Below are 22,712 nucleotides of genomic sequence, written 5' to 3' on the forward strand. Positions count from 1 at the left end.
CCCAGGACACAACAAGCATTCCCCAGGGGACAAACCAGCTGTACTCACCTCTCTGGGTACAGTCTCTGGTGCAGCATCAGGTTGTGGGTGGTGTTGAACTGGAGGAATGGCCTGAAGGAGAGAGAGAGTAAATATATCTCCCAACCATCGGAGTAAACACTTGCTAAGCAACAGATGTAAGGGAGGTAACTCTCTGAGGCTTTGCTCTTGAAGTAACTTTAACCAATATGTCCAATGCTTGGGATCAGTGGAATGACAGTGAGTTTGCGGATGTTACTTTTGGGATTGTGTGTATACGTAGTCGTGGTTAGGACGCCCATGAACATTTGACCTGAACTGAACCTTTAGTTACCGGGTACTGACTCCTAAGATGATCTACAAGACTCATGGACATCACACACTGACTTACGAATAGATCTCCCACGAATCTGCTGTTGGGAATATTTTCACCCATCCTCCCTTTCGCTGTTCCTCTTCTTTACAACGCCTGATAATCTTGATCTCCTCGCTATTGAGGCCTCCCAAGTTCTTGTTGGCATTTTTGTCTTTCGCTGCCCGTTGCATTAACCGGTCCAGCAGAGAGAGGTCTCTGACGCTGCATTGTAAAGGCTGATTATTATATGGCACAAACGACTTGTGTAAAATGACATCCAAACCCAAAAACTGAGACATTATTAACTTATACTGAGAACAAAAAGTAACCCGAAGTTATTTTAGGTATAACACTATTACAACAAACAAGATTGTCAGCATATCTGTGACTACCAACTTAGCTCTTTCCATTCAAAGGACGAGATATCACGTCTGAGGGTCACAACCCTTCAATACGAGACTATTTTAGCAAGATGACACTTACATACGAGGGACGTGATATCACGTCTCCATGGTTGCAACAGTTGACATGGACCATTCAAGAGGAACATAACACTTGAACTGATTTTTTTCAAAACATCTTTATTCACTTTTATTAAACTATTCCAGACTAAAAGAGAAAATATTAGGTCGTCTTTAGCCCAGAAACATTGGAAATGCAGTTTTTTCTAAAAGGAGAAACATAATTGAACTTACACAGCAGTATGATAATTATGACAAATTTTTCAATCCTGTGACTACACTACGGGGGAAAACAACCACAATTTAGTAGATTTATGTCATCACTTAGGATTATGGCCTTGACATCCAAAGAACGAATGACACGAGTGTTACCTGTGGTAACAGTTATAAGAGCAGTCAACAGTCAAAGAACATTGCTAACAATCAAACATCAAACGTTGTACCAGTTACTCGCATCATCACAAATGACAGAACTTGGCTTGCAGTCCTATACGATTTTCCACAATCAGCCATTTAATGCTGTGTGGTCACCGAATATCAAGATCATATAGCACGTGGTTTTCACCAGGGGAGATAATCAAGTAATTCCTAAATAATGCAATGTCACAAAGTACACGAATTGCATTGGAAGGACGAGCATACACGGCTAGAAAACTGTGAACTATGTTTAGTATGAGTAGACGGGTTATCACGTGTCGCGTATGGACATTGTCAAATATCGGACTTTAATATCTCGTCCATCGAATTCAGAGGCTACGGTTGGAAAAATCTGGTTGTATGCAAGGGTTGTAGATGCCTGGACATGATATCATGTCCTTAGGATATATGTGCATCTGTGAAAATTTCCATCGTATGGAAAGAGTTAACATGGTTCAGGAAGTATAAATGTGCAACGCAAACTGTAAACATGTTGAAGGTCCTGAAGGACAACACAAGACATTTACATGGATCACTGTTTAACACTGTATGAGTTCAGTCTGCAAATACATTTGAACATGAAAGACTTTGAGGTTCACTGATGGAAACATGCTCTGGCATTAAAAAACCTGAAAAGAATCCCCAAATAACACAAAGATGATGTTGCTCAACTGATAAACAGGAGTGAACCAGAGAGCTTGATGTATAGCTGTATCCTTTCCTGTCATCCACACTGTCAGCCATAATGATTGAGGTGACATTGGGCAGTCTCCAGTATAAGTCTTGGACAATAGTTTAAACTTCCCCTCTGTCTCACAGACTCAAATCAAAGTCTAACAGAAGACATTCTCATGGACAACAAAATGTCTACAGAAATCACCTTCTCCATACAGACTGGTATTCTCCCATGAATTTCAAAGTTTATCACAGAAACATAGATAATACATTACAAGAGAACAAAGACATCCACATGAGTTCGTTTGGGAGACATGCCCTATAGCCTGACTGTATACACAACAAAAAACCAAGTTGTTGGTGGAGACACAACACAGACACTAGTTATATACACAACATAAAACCAGGAGGGTAAGTGTGCATGAAAACCATGTGTATGGTTAATTAGGTGGGGACAATCACAGGCGCTGGGGTACAGGTCAAACAGAGGCACAGGGGTATAGGTCAAACACAGGTGCTGTGGGACAGGTCAAACACGGGCTGGGGGAACAGGTCAAACACGTGCTGGGGAACAGGTCAAACAGGCCTGATGTACAGGTCAAACACAGGCGCTGGGGTACAGGTCAAACACAGGCACAGGGGTATAGTCAAACACAGGTGCTGGGGTACAGGTCAAACACAGGTGTTGGGGAACAGGTCAAACACAGGACTGGGGAACAGGTCAAACACAGGCCTGATGTACAGGTCAAACACAGGTGCTGGGGTACAGGTCAAACAAAGGCACAGGGGTATAGTCAAACACAGGGGCTGGGGGACAAGTCAAACACAGGTGCTGGGGTACAGGTCAATCATAGGCGCAGGGGTATAGGTCAAACACAGGACAGGGGAACAGGTTAAACACAGGTGCTGGGGTACAGGTCAATCACAGGCGCAGGGGTATAGGTCAAACACAGGACAGGGGAACAGGTTAAACACAGGTGCTGGGGTACAGGTCAATCACAGGCGCAGGGGTATAGGTCAAACACAGGACAGGGGAACAGGTTAAACACAGGTGCTGGGGTGCAGGTCAATCACAGGCGCAGGGGTATAGGTCAAACACAGGACAGGGGAACAGGTTAAACACAGGTGCTGGGGTACAGGTCAATCACAGGCGCAGGGGTACAGGTCAAACACAGGTGCTAGGTAGGCGAGGAACAGTAACTTACCGCTGCAGATGACACAGGTCTAGTGCGCGCTGACTGGAAAATACACCGTATTAACATGTGAGTGCATGCTAAAACTACAATCCCTACGGTGACAAGAGTGGTTTCCCTTGTTTGTGTACCAACTCTTGAGTATTTCTCTATATTTGAAGCTGTAGCATTGTGAGGTTAGTAAAAGCTTTCAAATTCAACTGTGTGCATGCATTTTAAATAGAAGCACTTATGCAGAGTTAGAGGCATATGCTTCCCACACAGTAAGCCATCAGTTCACAATCAAGCATTATGTCATTTAGCTCACTGTCAAGCATTATGTCATTTAGCTCACAGTCAAGCATTAGGGCAAGCATGCTTAGAAGCAATATCATCATAAGGTAGACACAATGTTAGCTGATTAAAATGGTAAACCTTGATAACATTATTTTATAAGTTTAATATCCAACCCAAAACACTGGGCACTGACAGGATGTCTTCTTTAAAGTTTTAACACCACCCATATAAAACTGGTAGAACTGAAACATGTTAAGGTTATATGGAAGCATCCTTTTAAAAGTGCACCTTGATTAGACCAAGTAGGGAATAACATAGTTTTGATTCACATGCAACATGTTAGTCATTTCTCATTATATATATACATGAACTAGAGTAATCTACTTGGCAGATATTGCCACTGAAGTTATCAATTCTATGTGTTAGCATCGATATCATCATACTCTGACAGTAGAATGTCTAGCTTTTCTACAAAAACTTCACAGACTTATGACATCTACACATAGTTGTGGACTTACTGCAGAGGATTTGACTATCTGTAATATGTATGAAGGTATGTAAGCACGGTGATCAATTGTTGTCATCAATAAATGGGAACAGATGTTGATGAAACATGTTGCCATCAATAAAAACGAAACATAAGCCATCACGTTCATCATGAAATCCTTTCGCACAAAATGTCTCATAATTGTATCATTTTTTATTATTCATCTTTAGTTTGTATCTTTGTATCAAGTGACAGAGAAACAAGTACCTTAGCTCGGGCGGCCATTTTGGAAGCAATTTCCTGATTGCGTCGACTCTGCTGCATGTTCCTCATCATGGGGTCATGACACACCACACCTGGAACATAACCACATGACACACCACACCTGGAACATAACCACATGACACACCACACCTGGAACATAACCACATGACACACCACACCTGGAACATAACCACATGACACACCACACCTGGAACATAACCACATGACCACACCACACCTGGAACATAACCACATGTCACACCACACCTGGAACATAACCACATGACACACCACACCTGGAACATAACCACATGACACACCACACCTGGAACATAACCACATGACACACCACACCTGGAACATGTCAACCACACCTGTAACATGACACACCACACCTGGAACATAATGACACACCACACCTGGAACATAACACACCACCACCTGGAACATAACCACATGACACACCACACCTGGAACATAACCACATGACACACCACACCTGGAACATAACCACATGTCACACCACACCTGGAACATAACCACATGTCACACCACACCTGGAACATAACCACATGTCACACCACACCTGGAACATAACCACATGTCACACCACACCTGGAACCTAACCACATGCAGCCAGCTGTCAATCACAACCCACTGTAGCACATGACACACAGCTGTCAATCACAACCTGGAACTGCAGCACCCAGCTGTCAATCACAACCTGGAACAGCAGCCAGCTGTCAATCACAACCTACTGTAGCAGCCAGCTGAACATCACAACCACATCACAACCTACTGTAGCAGTCAGCTGTCAATCACAACTACCTGTAGCAGCCAGCTGTCAATCACAACTCCACTGTCACAGCACACCAGCTGTCAATCACAACCTACTGGAACATAAGCAGCCAGCTGTCAATCACAACCTACCGCAGCACCCAGCTGTCAATCACAACCTACTGCAGCAGCCAGCTGTCAATCACAACCTACTGTAGCAGCCTGCTGTCAATCACAACCTACTGTAGCAGCCAGCTGTCAATCACAACCTGCTGTAGCAGCCAGCTGTCAATCACAACCTGCAACAGCACCCAGCTGTCAATCACAACCTACTGTAGCAGCCAGCTGTCAATCACAACCTACTGTAGCAGCCAGCTGTCAATCACAACCTGCTGTAGCAGCCAGCTGTCAATCACAACCTACTGTAGCACCCAGCTGTCAATCACAACCTACTGTAGCAGTCAGCTGTCAATCACAACCTACTGTAGCAGCCAGCTGTCAATCACAACCTACTGTAGCAGCCAGCTGTCAATCACAACCTAACCCAGCTGTCAACTGTAGCAGTCATTGTCAATCACAACCACTGTAGCAGAAAACCAGCTGTCAATCACAACCTAGCAGCCAGCTGTCAATCACAACCTACTGTAGCAGCCAGCTGTCAATCACAACCTACTGTAGCACCCAGCTGTCAATCACAACCTACTGTAGCAGCCAGCTGTCAATCACAACCTACTGTAGCAGCCAGCTGTCAATCACAACCTACTGTAGCAGGGTTACAGGGTTACTGTCCTTGTAGGTATCTCTAGTTACTGAACTCACCCGCCAATGAGAACAGGTCACACAACATGTTGGCTTTAATCTTCAGATCAAGGGGACTGTCACTGAAAACAGATAATTAACATCATCCACAATATCACAAAGTTTTACCTGTAAACCATGCAATACAAGTAACAGAACAATGACCAAACATATTTTACAAAATAACCAGGAAGTTATGTTTGGTTCATCTGACCTGTGTTTAAATGTACGAGTGTCTTCAGTAGTTGAAGCTTATACTTAGCCTGAATCTACTGTAACTAATGTCGACATCAATAGCGACAGCCGTCCTGTGTTACTCACCAGGCTAATGATGGCGATAGGTTGACTTCTAGCACCCATGGTTTGAGGTTGTCGTCAATGAGAATATCAAATCCGTACAACTCTGCAAAAGCACAGTCAGATATGAACATCATTCATCAATACAGCATATACATGTGACTATACCATGACAGTAACCATAGTAACAGAGGATGAGAATTACACTGCATCATCAGGACATGAGTATACTGATGAAGAATATCTCCATTAGAACTGCACTGTAGCACTGGTATACTACTAGTAGCCACACCGATCTCATTATCTTCATCACTATAACACCATCTCAAATATCTCATACAGGAATATCTCATTGAAGCAGTCACACTGATCTCATTATCTCATCAGTAAAACACCATCTCCCCCGGTGTGGCATGAACATCTTGCAGGCCGTGGCAATCGGCAGCTCCACCGAGATGATTGTCTTGATTATGACATCTTCAATACGCATCATCAATGCTGGAACAACACACCATGACTTACAGACAGTTTGTGAAATGTAGAAGCACCAGTTGCAATCAAAGCTGACCGTTTACATATTCAGAGAACCGTTCCAATCTACCCAATGCCAATAACCAAACTTAACTGGTTAACTCCGAAACAGTCATCTTAATGCATTCACACTCACACTACTTGAGAAGTTTTTCAGTTTGGCACAATATCACATGTATGTTGTTACTAGTAGTACCACTACCACACATCCAGTGATGTGTACCCTGACATCCCTGACGGCCCACCTGCTGTGTCTCTTCCTTGGGACCTCAAGTAGCGCAGCAGAGCTCCAAGAGACCACTTGTTGCCATAGTCCTCCACGTCTGGGTCATCATTCCTGGAAACAAGAAATTCTTGGAAACTTCACACTTCAACTTGGTTACATTAACATGAAACCAATGACCAGTCCACTAACTACAATGAGCTTTACATGTTACCGTCAACATTCATGGTTAGGAATTGACCTCGAACATGTGCACAAGACATATACTGCAGACTTCAGAACAATACTGATTATGGAAGAGAGGGTATTCTTAAAGCCTTAGGAAACTTATTGCTTTTTCTAATCAAGTTTCCTCCAAAAATCAATAAACTTGAGATAAGATTAAGAATTAAGAAAAGGCACCTACAAGAGGGATCATAATCAAAAAGAAGAAACTGAGAATCTCTCAGGACAAATGTCCGAACAGTGAAAAATATAACAATTTGCTCTTCTCAATAGACAGCTGTCTCACCTAACATAGTCCTGGCTCTTCTTGTTGACACTGTAGTTGGTCAGGTGCATGCACTGGTTCCGGATGTGCTTGTTGCTCTTCTCATACTTCACAGTTGCAAATCTGACATGAAAACTAACAGTAAGTACAGACAGGTCACACTGCTTCCACCAACAGTCTGCTGACTATTTATTGCTTTTAACTATCTCACAAAAGTGTGGAAACAGTTAAACTAAAGACCTTGTCTACGGATCTTGTGTACAGATTTTGTGAACAGACCCTGGTTTAGACACATCCAGGAGTAGGCTACTGACTACTAATGACTACTACACATAATTTCTCTCCCAATCAAATCATTAGACAAAAACCACCATTGATCTGCCAGCTAGATTTAAATGATGGTGTCTATATCTGTATTGGTTGACACATAAACACAAGAAAGGAAGTGGATGAAGGGTCACAGACCTTGTTAGTCCCTCCTCAAATAGGTAGATGGTGAGTGGATCATAGGAAGTGACCGCGATGTACAACCGGACATCAAACTTGAACCCTGGAGAGAAGGACACATGTGTCATTGGGCAGCTTTGTTACCATGGTGATACTGACAGACTGCTATGCGAAGGGGAGTGATAGCCAGGGACAATAAACAGCAGGGACAATAAACAGCAGGGACAATAGCCAGCAGGGACAATAGCCAGAAGGGACAATAAACAACAGGGACAATAAACAGCAGGGATAATAGCCAGCAGGGACAATAAACAGCAGGGATAATAGCCAGCAGGGACAATAAACAGCAGGGATAATAGCCAGCAGGGACAATAGCCAGCAGGGACAATAAACAGCAGGGAGAATAGCCAGCAGGGACAATAAACAGCAGGGATAATAGCCAGCAGGGACAATAAACAGCAGGGACAATAGCCAGCAGGGACAATAAACAGCAGGGATAATAGCCAGCAGGGATAATAGCCAGCAGGGACAATAAACAGCAGGGATAATAGCCAGCAGGGACAATAAACAGCAGGGATAATAGCCAGCAGGGACAATAAACAGCAGGGATAATAGCCAGCAGGGACAATAGCCAGCAGGGACAATAAACAGCAGGGAGAATAGCCAGCAGGGACAATAAACAGCAGGGATAATAGCCAGCAGGGACAAAAAACAGCAGGATAATAGCCAGCAGGATAATAGCCAGCAGGACAGGATAATAGCCAGCAAGGATAATAGCCAGCAGGGACAATAAACAGCAGGGACAATAGCCAGCAGGGACAATAAACAGCAGGGATAATAGCCAGCAGGGATAATAGCCAGCAGGGATAATAAACAGCAGGGATAATAGCCAGCAGGGACAATAGCCAGCAGGGACAATAGCCAGCAGGGAGAATAGCCAGCAGGGAGAATAGCCAGCAGGGACAATAGCCAGCAAGGACAATAGCCAGCAGGGATAATAGCCTGCAGGGACAATAAACAGCAGGGAGAATAGCCAGCAGGGACAATAAACAGCAGGGAGAATAGCCAGCAGGGACAATAAACAGCAGGGATAATAGCCAGCAGGGACAATAAACAGCAATAGCCAGCAGGGACAATAAACAGCAGGGATAATAGCCAGCAGGGACAATAAACAGCAGGGATAATAGCCAGCAGGGACAATAAACAGCAGGGACAATAGCCAGCAGGGAGAATAGCCAGCAGGGATAATAGCCAGCAGGGACAATTGCCAGCAGGGACAATAGCCAGCAGGGACAATAAACAGCAGGGATAATAGCCAGCAGGGACAATAGCCAGCAGGGAGAATAGCCAGCAGGGAGAATAGCCAGCAGGGACAATAGCCAGCAAGGACAATAGCCAGCAGGGACAATAAACAGCAGGGACAATAGCCAGTATTTCATTTCATCTTCACTGTGCAGCCATACTCTTTGAAACACATGTTAACAAGTGTAATTAATGTTTATTTACCAAGAATATTTCAGGCTTCTCCATCATATTATAACTATTGCTATCTGTCTTTGTACATTATTTTCAATCCCCTCTGAGGCTGCAGCCATACTGTTGTAGTGTACTGCCACACACAGCCTGTACATACCAGCCATTATCATCTTCAGGATAAACATACTGCCAGCAGAAAAGACCATGAGTTTTAATTACTGGACCTTCTTACATTCACTGTATTTATCACAAGGAGTATATACATGAATTTGCATGTGATGTATGAAGTAATCTTTCATTTGCCCAGAAATTGGTGTAACATTCCGGGATAACTCCCGCGATAACTCGTATGTCAACCAGTTTCAGTTACTTACCATCCACAAGCAGAGGGTTACCCAAGTACTTGCACACAATGATGTTCTCATCCAGCGGAATCTGATCTGGCTGGAATCAAGGAATGTATTCTATACACATCTCAGCCATGTACTATGTAAAACATAAACTCACAATTTAAAACAACTAGAAAATCTCGACATGTGAGGAAGACCCATTCATTATTGGATTGTCAGAGGAGGATATACAAGGTTGAGGAGGAAATTCTTCATACTACTACAAGGATGGGGCCAGTGGGTACTACAAGGATGGGGCCAGTGGGTACTACAAGGATTGGATGGGGCCAGTGGGTACTACAAGGATGGGGCCAGTGGGTACTACAAGGATGGGGCCAGTGGGTACTACAAGGATTGGGGCCAGTGGGTACTACAAGGATGGGGCCAGTGGGTACTACAAGGATGGGGCCAGTGGGTACTACAAGAATGGGGCCAGTGGGTACTACAAGAATGGGGCCAGTGGGTACTACAAGGATTGGGGCCAGTGGGTACTACAAGGATGGGGCCAGTGGGTACTACAAGGATGGGGCCAGTGGGTACTACAAGAATGGGGCCAGTGGGTACTACAAGGATGGGGCCAGTGGGTACTACAAGGATGGGGCCAGTGGGTACTACAAGGATGCAGGGGCCAGTGGGTACTACAAGGATGGGGCCAGTGGGTACTACAAGAATGGGGCCAGTGGGTACTACAAGAATGGGGCCAGTGGGTACTACAAGAATGGGGCCAGTGGGTACTACAAGGATGGGGCCAGTGGGTACTACAAGAATGGGGCCAGTGGGTACTACAAGGATGGGGCCAGTGGGTACTACAAGGATGGGGCCCAGGGAGTACAAGATTGGGGTGATGGGGTGCTAAAAGAATGGGGACCATGAATACTGACTGACTGACTGAGTTTGGTTTTACGCTGCTTTTAGCAATATTTCAGCAACATCACAGCGCGGGGACCAAGAATACAAGAATGGGGACAGCCGATACTGCAAGAACAGGTTTTTGATGAGGGAATGTCTTACCCAAATAATCACCAGGGTGTGTTAACAGAAGTTTAGTTACTTACATGGTTGATGAGGAAGACTCCCCTTCCTCTAGAGGAAGCAACTGGTTTCACAATCCAGTGACCCTTTTCTCTAAGAAATGCAGCTGGAACAAGAAAAAAATGTTTAAATAGAACTTTAATACTCCAGAGGACATAAATGATGCTAATGTTATCAGTGTCAACTAATTCAAAACTGGCCTTAAACCAATTTACTTCCCTTCATCAATATTGTTTCATTAAAAATGTAATTTTTAAAGTAAAATTGATATTTTATACTTATCCTGACTCATGATCTTTTGCTTATCTCCCTATCCCTTGCCAATGGTAGTGGAACACTTGAATCCCTTGAAGTTCCTGAAGCGGACGTATAAATACACTCACCCACGAGCTACCTCCCTTTGCCCTTTCCCGCGCAACCAAGTGATGTGACGTGCCTTACTTGTCACTCTCTCCTGATTTTCCGCCCATGCACTTGGATCTGCTGTGAAATCTCAAATGTCTTCAACGGGGAGGTTGGGGGGCTTCTTCGTCATGAGTCAGGAAAAGCATGAAATATCAATTTTACTTAAAAAATTACATATTTTTCCTTATCCTGACTCATGATCTTTTGCTTATAGAATCCGACAGACTGGTGGGGGTCAAGCCACTGGATTCAACAGCTGTCCTTAGATACGCCCTGTATCCCCCCCCATGGGAACTGCGAACGGCATTTCCGTGATCCTATTCTTCCAAATTCCGTTATAACTCGGGGGGACCACTTTCTTGTCTTACTTCCATCTCAGACAAGTTGAATCATCTTGATTCATGTGGCTATAGATAAACTAGTATCCTCCTATTACTAGATATCTTATAACAACCCATAGATTATGATAAGATCTTTATCATTAATGAGTTGCGACCCCTTCACGTAGAGGTAAGATCTTTACCTGTACAGGATCTTTAATCACTCATGCTAGCCTGTCTTAGACTGTGCGCATGGACTTTCAAACTAGTACTTTTCCTTAGTAAAAGTTATCAACAAGTCAACGTGATAAAGGGTGAGATTTTCCAACTCAGCGCTTTTGAGGAACAGTTAGTTGCTGTGCTACAACGAGAGGCCCAAATTGGTGAATGCCTGAGACGTCTTCGGTGGCTATGTCTCGGAGGTAGTGGTTGGCAAACACTGTGTCCGACTTCCAAAAGCAGCCCTCCATAATTGTCGGTATAGAGCAATTTCCGTGCAGAGCTAGTGTTGACGCCAGTGCTCTGACTTCGTGTGGGTTGGAAGCTCTAGGAGGTTCTAGTCCTGCTGCTTTATAGGCTCTCAATATGACGGTTCTCCATCCAGAACGATATGGTCGTTCTTAGAAGTCTCTGTTGATAATGGGATGAACTGTGGGTTGGAAGCTCTAGGAGGTTCTAGTCCTGCTGCTTTATAGGCTCTCAATATAACGGTTCTCATCCAGAACGATATGGTCGTTCAGAAATGATAATGATGAACTGTGGGTTGGAAGCTCTAGGAGGTTCTAGTCCTGCTGCTTTATAGGCTCTCAATATAACGGCTCTCATCCAGAATGATATGGTCGTTCTTGAGACTTCTGCTGAAGTCTCTGTTGATAATGGGATGAACAGGCTTGAATTTTTGTCTCCTCGTCTCAGTCTTTTGAAGATATATCTTCAGGGCTCTGACTGGACACAAGGATAGGTCTTGCATATCCTCTGGTCCGAGGATTGTGGATAGCGCTGGTACATGGAACTGTCTATCTGGCTGACCAGGCAGTTGGTTCTTGGCAATAAAGTCCCATCTAAGTTCTAGATGTACTGCATCAAGATGCCTCGTGTCGAACCTAGTTCGACAAACGTCCAGCGCATGTATCTCTGATATTCGAGCTGCCGTGGCTAATGCAAGCAGGAACAGAGTCTTCTGTGTAAGCAGCTCGAAGGTAGACTGATCTAGAGGTTCGTAGGCACCACTGATGAGATGACATAGAATCACATTCAGATCCCAGGCCGGAGGAGCTCTGAACTTCTTTTGCTAGTCCTCCAGTTTAAAAAATCTCAGCAGAGCAAGTAATTCTGACTTCATAAGGTTCACCAGCCATCCTAGTTGAGTGAGCAACTTGATTGTGAAGTTCAGCTGTAGTTTGAGTTGACTGGCACTTTGGTGAACTTGAATGCTGTCGTCCAGGTAGAAGGCATTGCGTACTCGTGTGAATAGCCACGGGGCCGAAGATATTCCAAACGGTAGGACGTTCCGAACCCCAATATCAACGTCTAGTTCCTCTGGGAGTGCGGCCTCTCCCGGAGTTCCCTCTGTAATTTCCGGATGGGCGACGAAAGGAACCTTTCCCGCCTCTGAAGCTGGAGTACTTCTTCCCCTTAGCCTTCTGGATGCCGGAATATTTGGACTTGCTGTTGTACTTCTGGGAAGTATGACGAATGACGTTGGCTAGAGTATCTATAGACTTTGTCATCATGATTTCTCTTGAACCGTGAGTAGCTTCCTTAGCTGCATCGTCTATCTCTCCTCCAAAGATAGTAGGCGCGCCTCCCACGGAGCTCTAAGCAGCGGTTGGGTGAATCTGTCACTCCATGAACAAGATGCCAGTAGACATTGTCTGCGTAGCAAAGTGAGACCTGCAGATATTGATGCCACATGGTCCGATAAAAAAGTATTGGTCCTTCTTCTGAGTGAGCAGAGCCGATAATATCATTCTATCTTCATCCGAACTTGGGTTCTGGAACTTATTAATCAATGCTTCATTGATAGCTCTGGACCTGGCCAAACCGAAGAAGGATCTCCTTGTAGCAGTATCAAGTTGAGATAACTTTTTATCTTCCACTTTGTATATCTTGTTCCGAGAGTCGTTGACTAACTTCAGGCGCCTTCATAAAAGGATCCATGTGATGTAAGGGAAATCTCTTCACATTAAAGGATGGCAGATGCTGATTCTGGAACTTGGTAGCTTTCTCGAAAGCTGTGCGTAGGCTGGAAGATACCTTGGATAGAGGTTCAATCGGAGGGATTGTCAGCGAATCCAAGTCGTCATTACGCATCTTATAAGTGTAGACTTCATCTATATCCTTAGAAGGAGACTCCAAGTTCAAACCATTGGCTATCCAAGCTGTAACCTCTGAGTCCGGGAAGACGAAGTCTGCTTGTTCATCAGCTATCTCTTGATCAGTAGAGCTATGCCTCTGCGAATCATCCTTCTGCGAACCTGTATCCCTTCTCAAACCTCCATCATCCTTTCGCTAACCTCTATCTGTAGATTCCTCCCTTTGCGAATGTCTATCTTGAGAGTCTTCGCGAACCTCTATCTCTGGATACATCTCTTCGCGAACCTCTGTGTAGTGAGCCTTCTCTTCACGAACCTCTGTCTCGTGATGAGTGAATTCACGAACGTCTGTGAGAGATATGTGATCTCGATCTAGAGCGGCTTGGTGTAGGAGATGGATCCTTAGGTGTTCTCGAACAGAGGGTTTGCAGCTGTTGAAGAGTGAGTAGGCTTCTCATGTCTTCTATCCTCCTCCAAGATAACAGAGTCGTCAGACTGTGGAGACCTTCGCAAAGGTGTACGTTCGCCAACGTAGTCTTGAGAGGTAGATCAATGAGGAGTAGGTTCGTGCAAGTCCGTGGGTTTGCGCACGTTGTCAGCAGATGAGAGGTTCCGTCGAGCCTTCGCCTCTTCCTCGAACCTACGTTCCATCATGGCCATCATCTGGTTGGTGAATTGCCTCATAAATTCACCTGGATCAAAGTTCTGCTTTGATTGAAGCTGCTGTATTGAAGCTGCTAACGCTGATGAGTGTAGCCAACTTCACTCCGCTGAGAAGTACTGTAAACGCATTCTATATTCGCGTGGCAATTTTCGCGAATTGACAGTTTAGACTACATCGCTACGTCAATTATTCAAGAATCAGTAATTGCCGAACTGCCAGCCGTCTCTTTGGCCGCCACTAATAGCAGTGAAAACAAACAGAGTGGCTTAACCTGTCAGGGCGGCATTTATTACTTACTCACAGGAAATCCCTATCTGTGCGTATATACTAGTACACAGTAACCCGCTTACTCCCGAAGAGATGAAAACACATCAGTATTATGTTCAATTTTGACGATCTGACTAATTAACTTATACTGTATATGAAGCTTTTGTGATTTCAAACAAGCCGGTTGTTGTGAATGAGATGATTGAGTGTTAGTGACTATTCGCTTCATGATGATACGCTTGTATCTAAATGAATAAATAAAATACTGCTGTATTATTTCTTTCCCGAAGTCGCTTTCGTGGTAATCTGTTTTGTATCAAACCATCTGTCATGTGACCAATTTCCATGGCGCCACAACACACATTGCTGTTTTCGCTTAATTCGGGCGATGGGTTTTGGCTCATTATTTAATTATGTTTTGGGAAATCCATTACAGTTTACAGTTAAGTTTGATTCTTTATGCTACTATCAGTCGCCATTTTAAGATTCCCGTAGATTTCTGTCTTCAAACTTGATGTGTTATGGTAACAACTCAGGGGCGAGCGTGGTTAGACTGAATGAATGACAGGTTTATTCGCGGTGTATAAATTTTCGCACTAAAATGTTTTGCGTGAAAAGCGCGAAAATAAAACCTGCGCGAAATATACTACGTTTACAGTAGGTGGTAGTTCGTCAAACATCTGGCCTGCTGTGATTGTTGCAGGAGACGATCTAGTAGTCGTGTAAGTCGATTGAGTCGCCGATCTAGTAGGTACTTCAGGTAGAAGTAACGGGGGATCCTCAAAAACGTCTACTTCATGAGGAGGTATAATCTCTTCGTTGAAGGATTTCTGATGCGTTGACTTACTAGGCCGCGCAGATTTAACTTCTGATCTGGTAACAGATGCTTTCTTCTGCGACGTAGAAGAAGATGACGTCTTTTTCTTACTTTAAGTCGGTGTCAACTGCGTTGTAGCCGATCTCTTTTTCGCCCCGTACCAGCAGACTGCCCCTGCAACGTACTCAACATAGCACTAGTATTAGGAATTTCAGCAGTAGCAAGCAACATACAGTTTGCAGGCTGATCTCCTGATTTATCAGCCGTGACTTGTGATGACTTCCTCACCCGATCCATGGCACGTCTATAGATATAAGACAAATATTGATTAAATTGTAGATTTGATAAATCAACACAATAAGTCCAACGCAAGCTGGAAGAACATGGTTTGATGCACGAAGGGCATGGAGGGTGAGGATCAGCCACGGATAACCTGTGCCTGCGAACACTGCAAGATTTCATGAAATGTAAACAAGTTACATTATCATGATTATGATGAAATGATGACACAAATACAAATACTTTTTTTACAATTTTTTTTAACATATAATACAAAGTAATTATAGCCAAATCCATACACAGCTTAATTTTTAAGAATAGGATCTAAATAAAAAGGATATAATGCCGTATACGGGACTCCAGTGCTCACCCAACCATCCACTTGGGCGAAAAGGGAGAGAGTGACAAGTAAGGCTGGTCACATGACTGTTTACGCAGAAAAGGGAGGTAACCCGTGGGTGAGTGTATTTTTATGTCCGCTTCGGGAACTTCAAAGGATTCAAGTGTTCCACTGCCATTCGCATAGGAAAGGGAGATAAGCAAAAAGATCATGAGTCAGGATAACAAAAAAATTAGCATCATTAATGATGACAGGAAAGATGTTCAAAATACGCATCAGGTCATTACCACAGAAATCCTGGTATTCTCCTGGAAGAACAAAGCTGTTGGGGATGAAATCGAAATGCCTATGTCCCTGAAAAAAAAAGAAATATCAACCTATCAGACTTTGAGCAACAGGTTGTGGAGACAGATATGTAAGGGTGTACAGACAGGTATATGAGGATGTAATGTACAGACAAGTATATAAGGATGTACAGACAGGTATATAACATTGTACAGACAGGTATATAACGTACAGACAGGTATAATAGTTGTACAGACAGGTACATAATGTTGTACAGACAGGTATGTAATGATGTACAGACAGGTGTGTAAGGTTGTACGTACAGGTATATAACAATGTACAAACGGGTATATAAGTATGTACAGACAAGTATATAAGGATGTAAAGACAGGTATATAAAGGTGTACAGACAGATACATAAGGGTGTACAGACAGATATATAGGATGTACAGTATAAGGGTGTACAGACAGGTATGTGAGAATGTAAAGACAAGTACATAACATACAGTCAGGTATATTAGGGTGTACAGACAGGTATATAAAGGTGTACAGACAGGGATATAAAGATGTACAGACAGGTACATCAGGACTAGAGACAGGTATGTAAGGATGAACAGACAGGTATATAATGACGTAGACAGGTATATAACATTGTACAGTATAAGGATGTACAAACAGGTATATAGGGGTGTACAAACAGGTATATAGGGGTGTACAGACAGGTGTGCAAGGATTTACGGACAGGTATACAACCATGTACAAACAGGTATATAAGGTGAGTGAGTGAGTGAGTGAGTTTAGTTTTACGCCATACTGAGCAATATTCCAGCTTTAAGGTGGGGTCTGTAAATAATCGAGTCTGGACCAGCACACAGTCCAGGGATCAACACAATGACCATCGACCTGCGCAATTTGGATACAATGACACGTGTCAATCCGGTCAGCGAGCCTGACCATCCAATCCTGTTAGTCGCCTCTTACGACAAACATGGGTTACTGAAGATCAATTCTAACCCGGACCTTCACGGTTAGGTATATAAGGATGTACAGACACGTATATAAGGGTGTACAGACAGGTACCATGCCGTCATATGATTCCATGGTACTTGTGTTTCCGTGGCCTTTTCTAATGACATAATTTCTCACGAGCCACTTACCAAATCGCGCCACCTATCGATTACGTTTACGTTTATCAGTCGATTGTCACGGCTTATGAGCAAAAAATGTTCAGACTTTCATCAATTTGCGTACGTACAGTCATCTACTATTAAAAACTAATGCAATTTTATGTCTAGCACGTAATGCACATTTTCTATAAACTTATTCAGCTTCAAAGATTTCCAAACATCGGTCGTCTGCTAGCTGATGCCATCAATAAAAACAATCACGTGACCTAAGGGGGGGAATGCCAGCTCTATTTTTTAAACTATGGACGCCCGATAGGGTCATCTCTTCAGTTGTTTTTTCACTTTTCATTTCACGTATCAGACAGGAATATAAGGATGTACAGAAGTATATAAGGATTTACAGAGTATATAGGTGAGGTGAAATTGGGTTTAACGTCGTGCTTGAGAATATTTCGCTCATATGACGACGTGCATGTGTGTGTATGTGTATGTGCGGCTGCTTATACTAGCCCAGACTGAAGCTGGTTTTATAGTGCTAGTCCACTGAGATACCATGCCGCAGTGAAGCATGAATACCCCACTCAGACACATTATACTGACTCCGAGCCGACCAGTCCTTGTTGTACCCATTAATGCCGAGCGCCAGGCAGGGACCATCTAGTACCATATTTAAACGTCTTTTGGTATGACGCGGTCGGGGATCGAACCCACTTGCTCTCTGGGCGGACGCTCTAACCACTACACCACGGAGGCGGTCTCACAGAGTATATAAGGTTGTACAGACAGGTATATAAGGATGTACAGAAGTATATAATGTTGTACAGACAGGTATATAAGGATGTACAGAAGTATATAATGTTGTACAGACAGGTGTATAAGGATGAACAGACAGGTATATACGGATGTACAGAGGTACATAAGCATGTACAGAGGTATATACGGATGTACAGACAGGTATAAAAGCATGTACAGAGGTATATATGGATGAACAGACAGGTATATACGGATGTACAGACAGGTATATACGGATGTACAGAGGTACATAAGCATGTACAGAGGTATATACGGATGTACAGACAGGTATATAAGCATGTACAGAGGTATATACGGATGTACAGACAGGTATATACGGATGAACAGACAGGTATATAAGCATGTACAGACAGGTATATACGGATGTACAGACAGGTATATAAGCATGTACAGACAGGTATATAAGCATGTACAGACAGGTACACAGGGCATATACTGCTGCATGGTCCACTACTCACCTTTATCTGCTGCATTCTCTGAACATTCTTGAACAGCCGGTCTTTCCGTGTCAGTTCATAGGATCTGGAAATTTAATAGCAGATTCTTACAATTGATCTATTGGCTTCAGCTAAACATTATGGCCACCATCCACAACGCAGAAGAAATGATATGACTAATATACAAGTGACTGATTATTAAACTTTTATACTGCTGAAATAAGTCAGTAACCCTTTTACCTCGCAACCACAACCCCAGTGATGAACAATGTATCACTGAATAATGACAACACCTATATCATGTATATGAGAAGCCTCTTCAGTTTGACAGTGCTCAGTTTACTTGACTGACCTGGGAAAGTGGTTGATCTTCTGGAACTCAGTCATGCTGCGGAGCGTAAATGGTTTAAGATGGGCATTGGTCCACAGGAGGTTGAAGTCAGCACTGTTGGGGTGGACCTGCATGAAATCACTCACATCCTGTACCTTGTTTTAAAATATGTTACAACTACAAATGCTCTACACAATACATGTAGTGATTCCCTGATGCTACAGAAACAGCAGTATGACACATCTGAGGACATCAGGTCACAATGACCTTTCACTCAACCAATCACAGCATCACTTAAACAATGCTGAAAGTGAAAGTCCAAATGCGTTTTCAGACTGTACTACAGGTTCCCTCACAATCATCCTTCAATGGGACAAACATTTGAATCGAAAGAGACTTTCCATAGCAAGTAGAAAGAAATGCCATTTGATCTATTGGACATTCCAGAATTGTCTTTTTTCAGTTGTAAATGGAAATCCTGAGCTTTTGTGTGGCAGTAGCGAGCACTTAGATCTGATCTAATGAGACTGAGCTATATGGATGATGGATGTCATTACTTGATGTAGAGTCAGTATCAGTGTAGGTCAGACAGCCGAGAACCTACTGATGCAGGACATATAGACAATGATGTGTATCCATACAGTGTGAGCATGATTGTCAAGTTTTATACTTCCTATGCTGAATATGTAAAGTCTCTTGCTATTTTTAAGTTATTGATAGACAAAAACAGTGTATGTAAGTACAAAGTTTTGAATCAGTGATCTAGATATGTATACCAATATGGGGTGAATATCAGAACTAATTGTTACCTCATGAAAACCATGGGAGGTGAGAATGTTTCGGACAATCTTGCATTCGGTTGTCCCGAATTTGAATGCCAAGTGATATCGCTCTGTAAACAATCACATACATTGGAATTAATAATATTTCATAGGTAAAGATACAGGTATGTAATTAGTGAGTTTAGTTTTACTCCACACTCAGCAATATTTCAGCTAAATGGCGGCGGTCAGTAAATAATCAGATCAGGACAATCTAGGGATCAACAGCATGAACATCAATGATACGATGACATGTGTCAACCAAGTCAGCGAGCCTGACCGACCGACCCCATGAGTCGCCGCTTACGACAAGCATGGGTTACTGAAGATCAATTCTAACCTGAATCTTCACGGGTCAGGTATGTAATTAATACATGGTGAAGTATAAATTTAAGATTAACGTGGATAATTTGGTACTGGATTCTAATAATGTTAATATTGAGTTGAAACTTATATAAACTCGAACTAACCTGTAGAGGTTTCAGATTCTTTGAATATATTCCTCCTTGGGGTACATATAAGCATTTAAATGTCCATTTAAAGTCCCTACGACAGTTTTAACAATATTTGAATAAAAATATTTACAAAACAAAAAACTATGTTTCTGTCTTGTGAGACCACCCCTACAGGGCCCTACGGCCCCCTACAGCCAAGAGCAGGTAACTCTAGCCTATAACCTCGTACCTCACTTTCCATGCTAAACGTAATCAGACAGAATGTGGGGAGGTGGGTGGCCGTACCCCAAGGAGGAATATATTCAAAGAATCTGAAACCTCTACAGGTTAGTTCGATTCTTTTTCATATATTCCTCCTTGGGGTATATATAAGCAAAAGACAGACTCCTTAAGATTGAGCTAGGGAGAGGTATTCTGTCTGTATACAAACAACCCCGACAATAAGAGTAATTCCCGAGCTAAAAATAGCAGAAAAGCTCACTTACCTGGTCACGTGTCCACCACAGCCAATCGGGTGGGGGCATGAGCCAGGGTCAGGGGTCGAACATATTATGTTTATAATGCGAAACCTCGCTAATGTAAACTGCTCAAATAATCCCCCCTCCCTCCCGTAAGTAGTCGGAAGCGAATATAAGGGAATTTATCAATAAACCCGAGAAAATATTTTGACGTATAATACAAGCAAAGGTTTTCATGGCAATAGGACTAGAGCAGTACGGAGGAATGCAAAGTACATGGGATAAAAATCACCACCATAAAACCTGACACCAAGGGAACAGGTAGGAAAGTTTTAGATACCCAACACCAGGTGAAATCGGCAGATAAATGGTTCATGTCTTAAAACCTCGAAAGCTCAATCGGCTAGAGAGGTAGAACCCTGCCTACTGGAGAGAACTGACTGACCGAACCGAGCACGCTCGCTAGAGTGTCTGTCAAGTTGATAGTGACGGATGAACGTACTCGGTTGGCTGCATATAGCCGCTGAGCAGATCTCCTCAATGGGCAGGGCTGCAGCATATGCCTTCGACGTAGCCACTGCCCTAACCGAATGAGCCTTCAACCCTTTAGGTGGTATACGACCTTTGTGCGTATATCCTATATAAATGGCAGAGACATGCCAACTAGAAATGGTTCGCTTGTTCGCCGGAAGACCAGCCTTGACCCCGCCATAACAGCAAAACAATTGGTTATCCTCACGGATACCTCTTGTCTGCTTGATATAAGCCTTAAGCGTCTTACGGACATCTAAGACGTGATCACGTCGTAGAGAGGTACCGGGCAGGGAAGGCTGTGTGAAAGCCGGGAGCTCAATAGGCCGTTACATGAAAAGCACTATCTCTCTTAGGACGGTAAGTGTCAGGCAACCGAATGCTAACACTGTCTATATGAAAAACAGTTAGCGCGGGGTCGGCTGACATTGCATGAATATCGCCTACCCGCCTGCCCGAAGTTACCGCCACAAGAAAAGCTGCCTTCCATGTTAACAGCTGGAGGGAAAGAGCCGACAGTTTGTGAAATAGAGGACTGGACAGCCAATCAAGAACGATTGACAAGTTCCACAGGGGACAATCCGCCGGATAGTCGGAAGGATTCTGTCCACGCCTGCTAAAAAGAGCTGAACAAGATGGTGTTGCCCCAAGAGTGCACCGTCAACAGGAATATGAAATGCCAAAATAGCCGTTGAATATCCTCGAACAGTTGAAGCCGCTAGACCGGCTTCCAACCAAGACTGGAGGAATTCTAACACAGATACTAAATCTGCACAAAAGGGATCGAGAATCCCCCTGTTGACACACCAGCAGGCCCATCTATCCTCATACTGAACGTTTGTTGAATCCCTCCGCAAAGCCAGAATTGTATCTGCAACTGATGCAGGAATTCCTCTCGCTTGGAGGCGATTCCGGACAGCGGCCAAACCACCCACTGAATCCTGGGATTCAGGTGGGGCGCTCCATTCTGGGATAGGAGGTCCGGTCAAAAAAGTAATAGTACAGGAGGCTGAGCCAGAAACCTGAGGATTACCGGAAACCAACTTTGAGCCGACCAAAGAGGTGCAAGGAGCACAAGAAGTCGAGCTGGTTGAGCGGCTAGCTGAGACATGACTTTGGGAATCAGCGGTATTGGTGGGAACGCCCACAGTACCCTGCCCGTCCAATCTAACTGAAAGGCGTCGTTGGTTATCACTCTCGGATCAGGAATCCGAGAACAAAACACAGGAATCTGATTCGTCACCCCAGACGCAAACAGATCTACCTGGAACGACCCGAACAACTGGGAGATAATCCCGAATATCCCGGTCGAGCATTCATTCGTGTGGGGCTAGTATATGTCGTGAGAGAGCATCTGCACGCACGTTGTCTACCCCCGGAAGATAAACAGGCAAAACCTGAATGTTGAACTGGTCGCACCACAATAGAAACTGCCACGCCT

General features: G+C 43.7%; 1 protein-coding gene across 1 annotated transcript in view; it reads right to left on the reverse strand.

The window, feature by feature from the left end:
* The window catches only part of LOC124279362 (tubulin polyglutamylase TTLL5-like), a 50,055-nt gene that overhangs the window by 21,247 nt on the left and 6,096 nt on the right, over positions 1 to 22,712 (reverse strand). Inside the window, 18 exon segments of the mRNA XM_046715176.1 lie at positions 49 to 111; positions 410 to 520; positions 522 to 595; positions 3,132 to 3,164; positions 4,150 to 4,238; positions 5,743 to 5,804; positions 6,043 to 6,125; positions 6,373 to 6,380; positions 6,418 to 6,516; positions 6,795 to 6,886; positions 7,284 to 7,385; positions 7,728 to 7,812; positions 9,560 to 9,629; positions 10,630 to 10,712; positions 16,301 to 16,367; positions 18,697 to 18,760; positions 19,028 to 19,134; positions 19,816 to 19,898. Of these exon segments, the coding sequence (XP_046571132.1) occupies positions 49 to 111; positions 410 to 520; positions 522 to 595; positions 3,132 to 3,164; positions 4,150 to 4,238; positions 5,743 to 5,804; positions 6,043 to 6,125; positions 6,373 to 6,380; positions 6,418 to 6,516; positions 6,795 to 6,886; positions 7,284 to 7,385; positions 7,728 to 7,812; positions 9,560 to 9,629; positions 10,630 to 10,712; positions 16,301 to 16,367; positions 18,697 to 18,760; positions 19,028 to 19,134; positions 19,816 to 19,898 (1,375 nt within the window).

The sequence above is a fragment of the Haliotis rubra genome, unplaced genomic scaffold (assembly GCF_003918875.1).
Source record: "Haliotis rubra isolate DU_JTF1 unplaced genomic scaffold, ASM391887v1 Scf25, whole genome shotgun sequence".
Classification (NCBI taxonomy): domain Eukaryota; kingdom Metazoa; phylum Mollusca; class Gastropoda; order Lepetellida; family Haliotidae; genus Haliotis; species Haliotis rubra.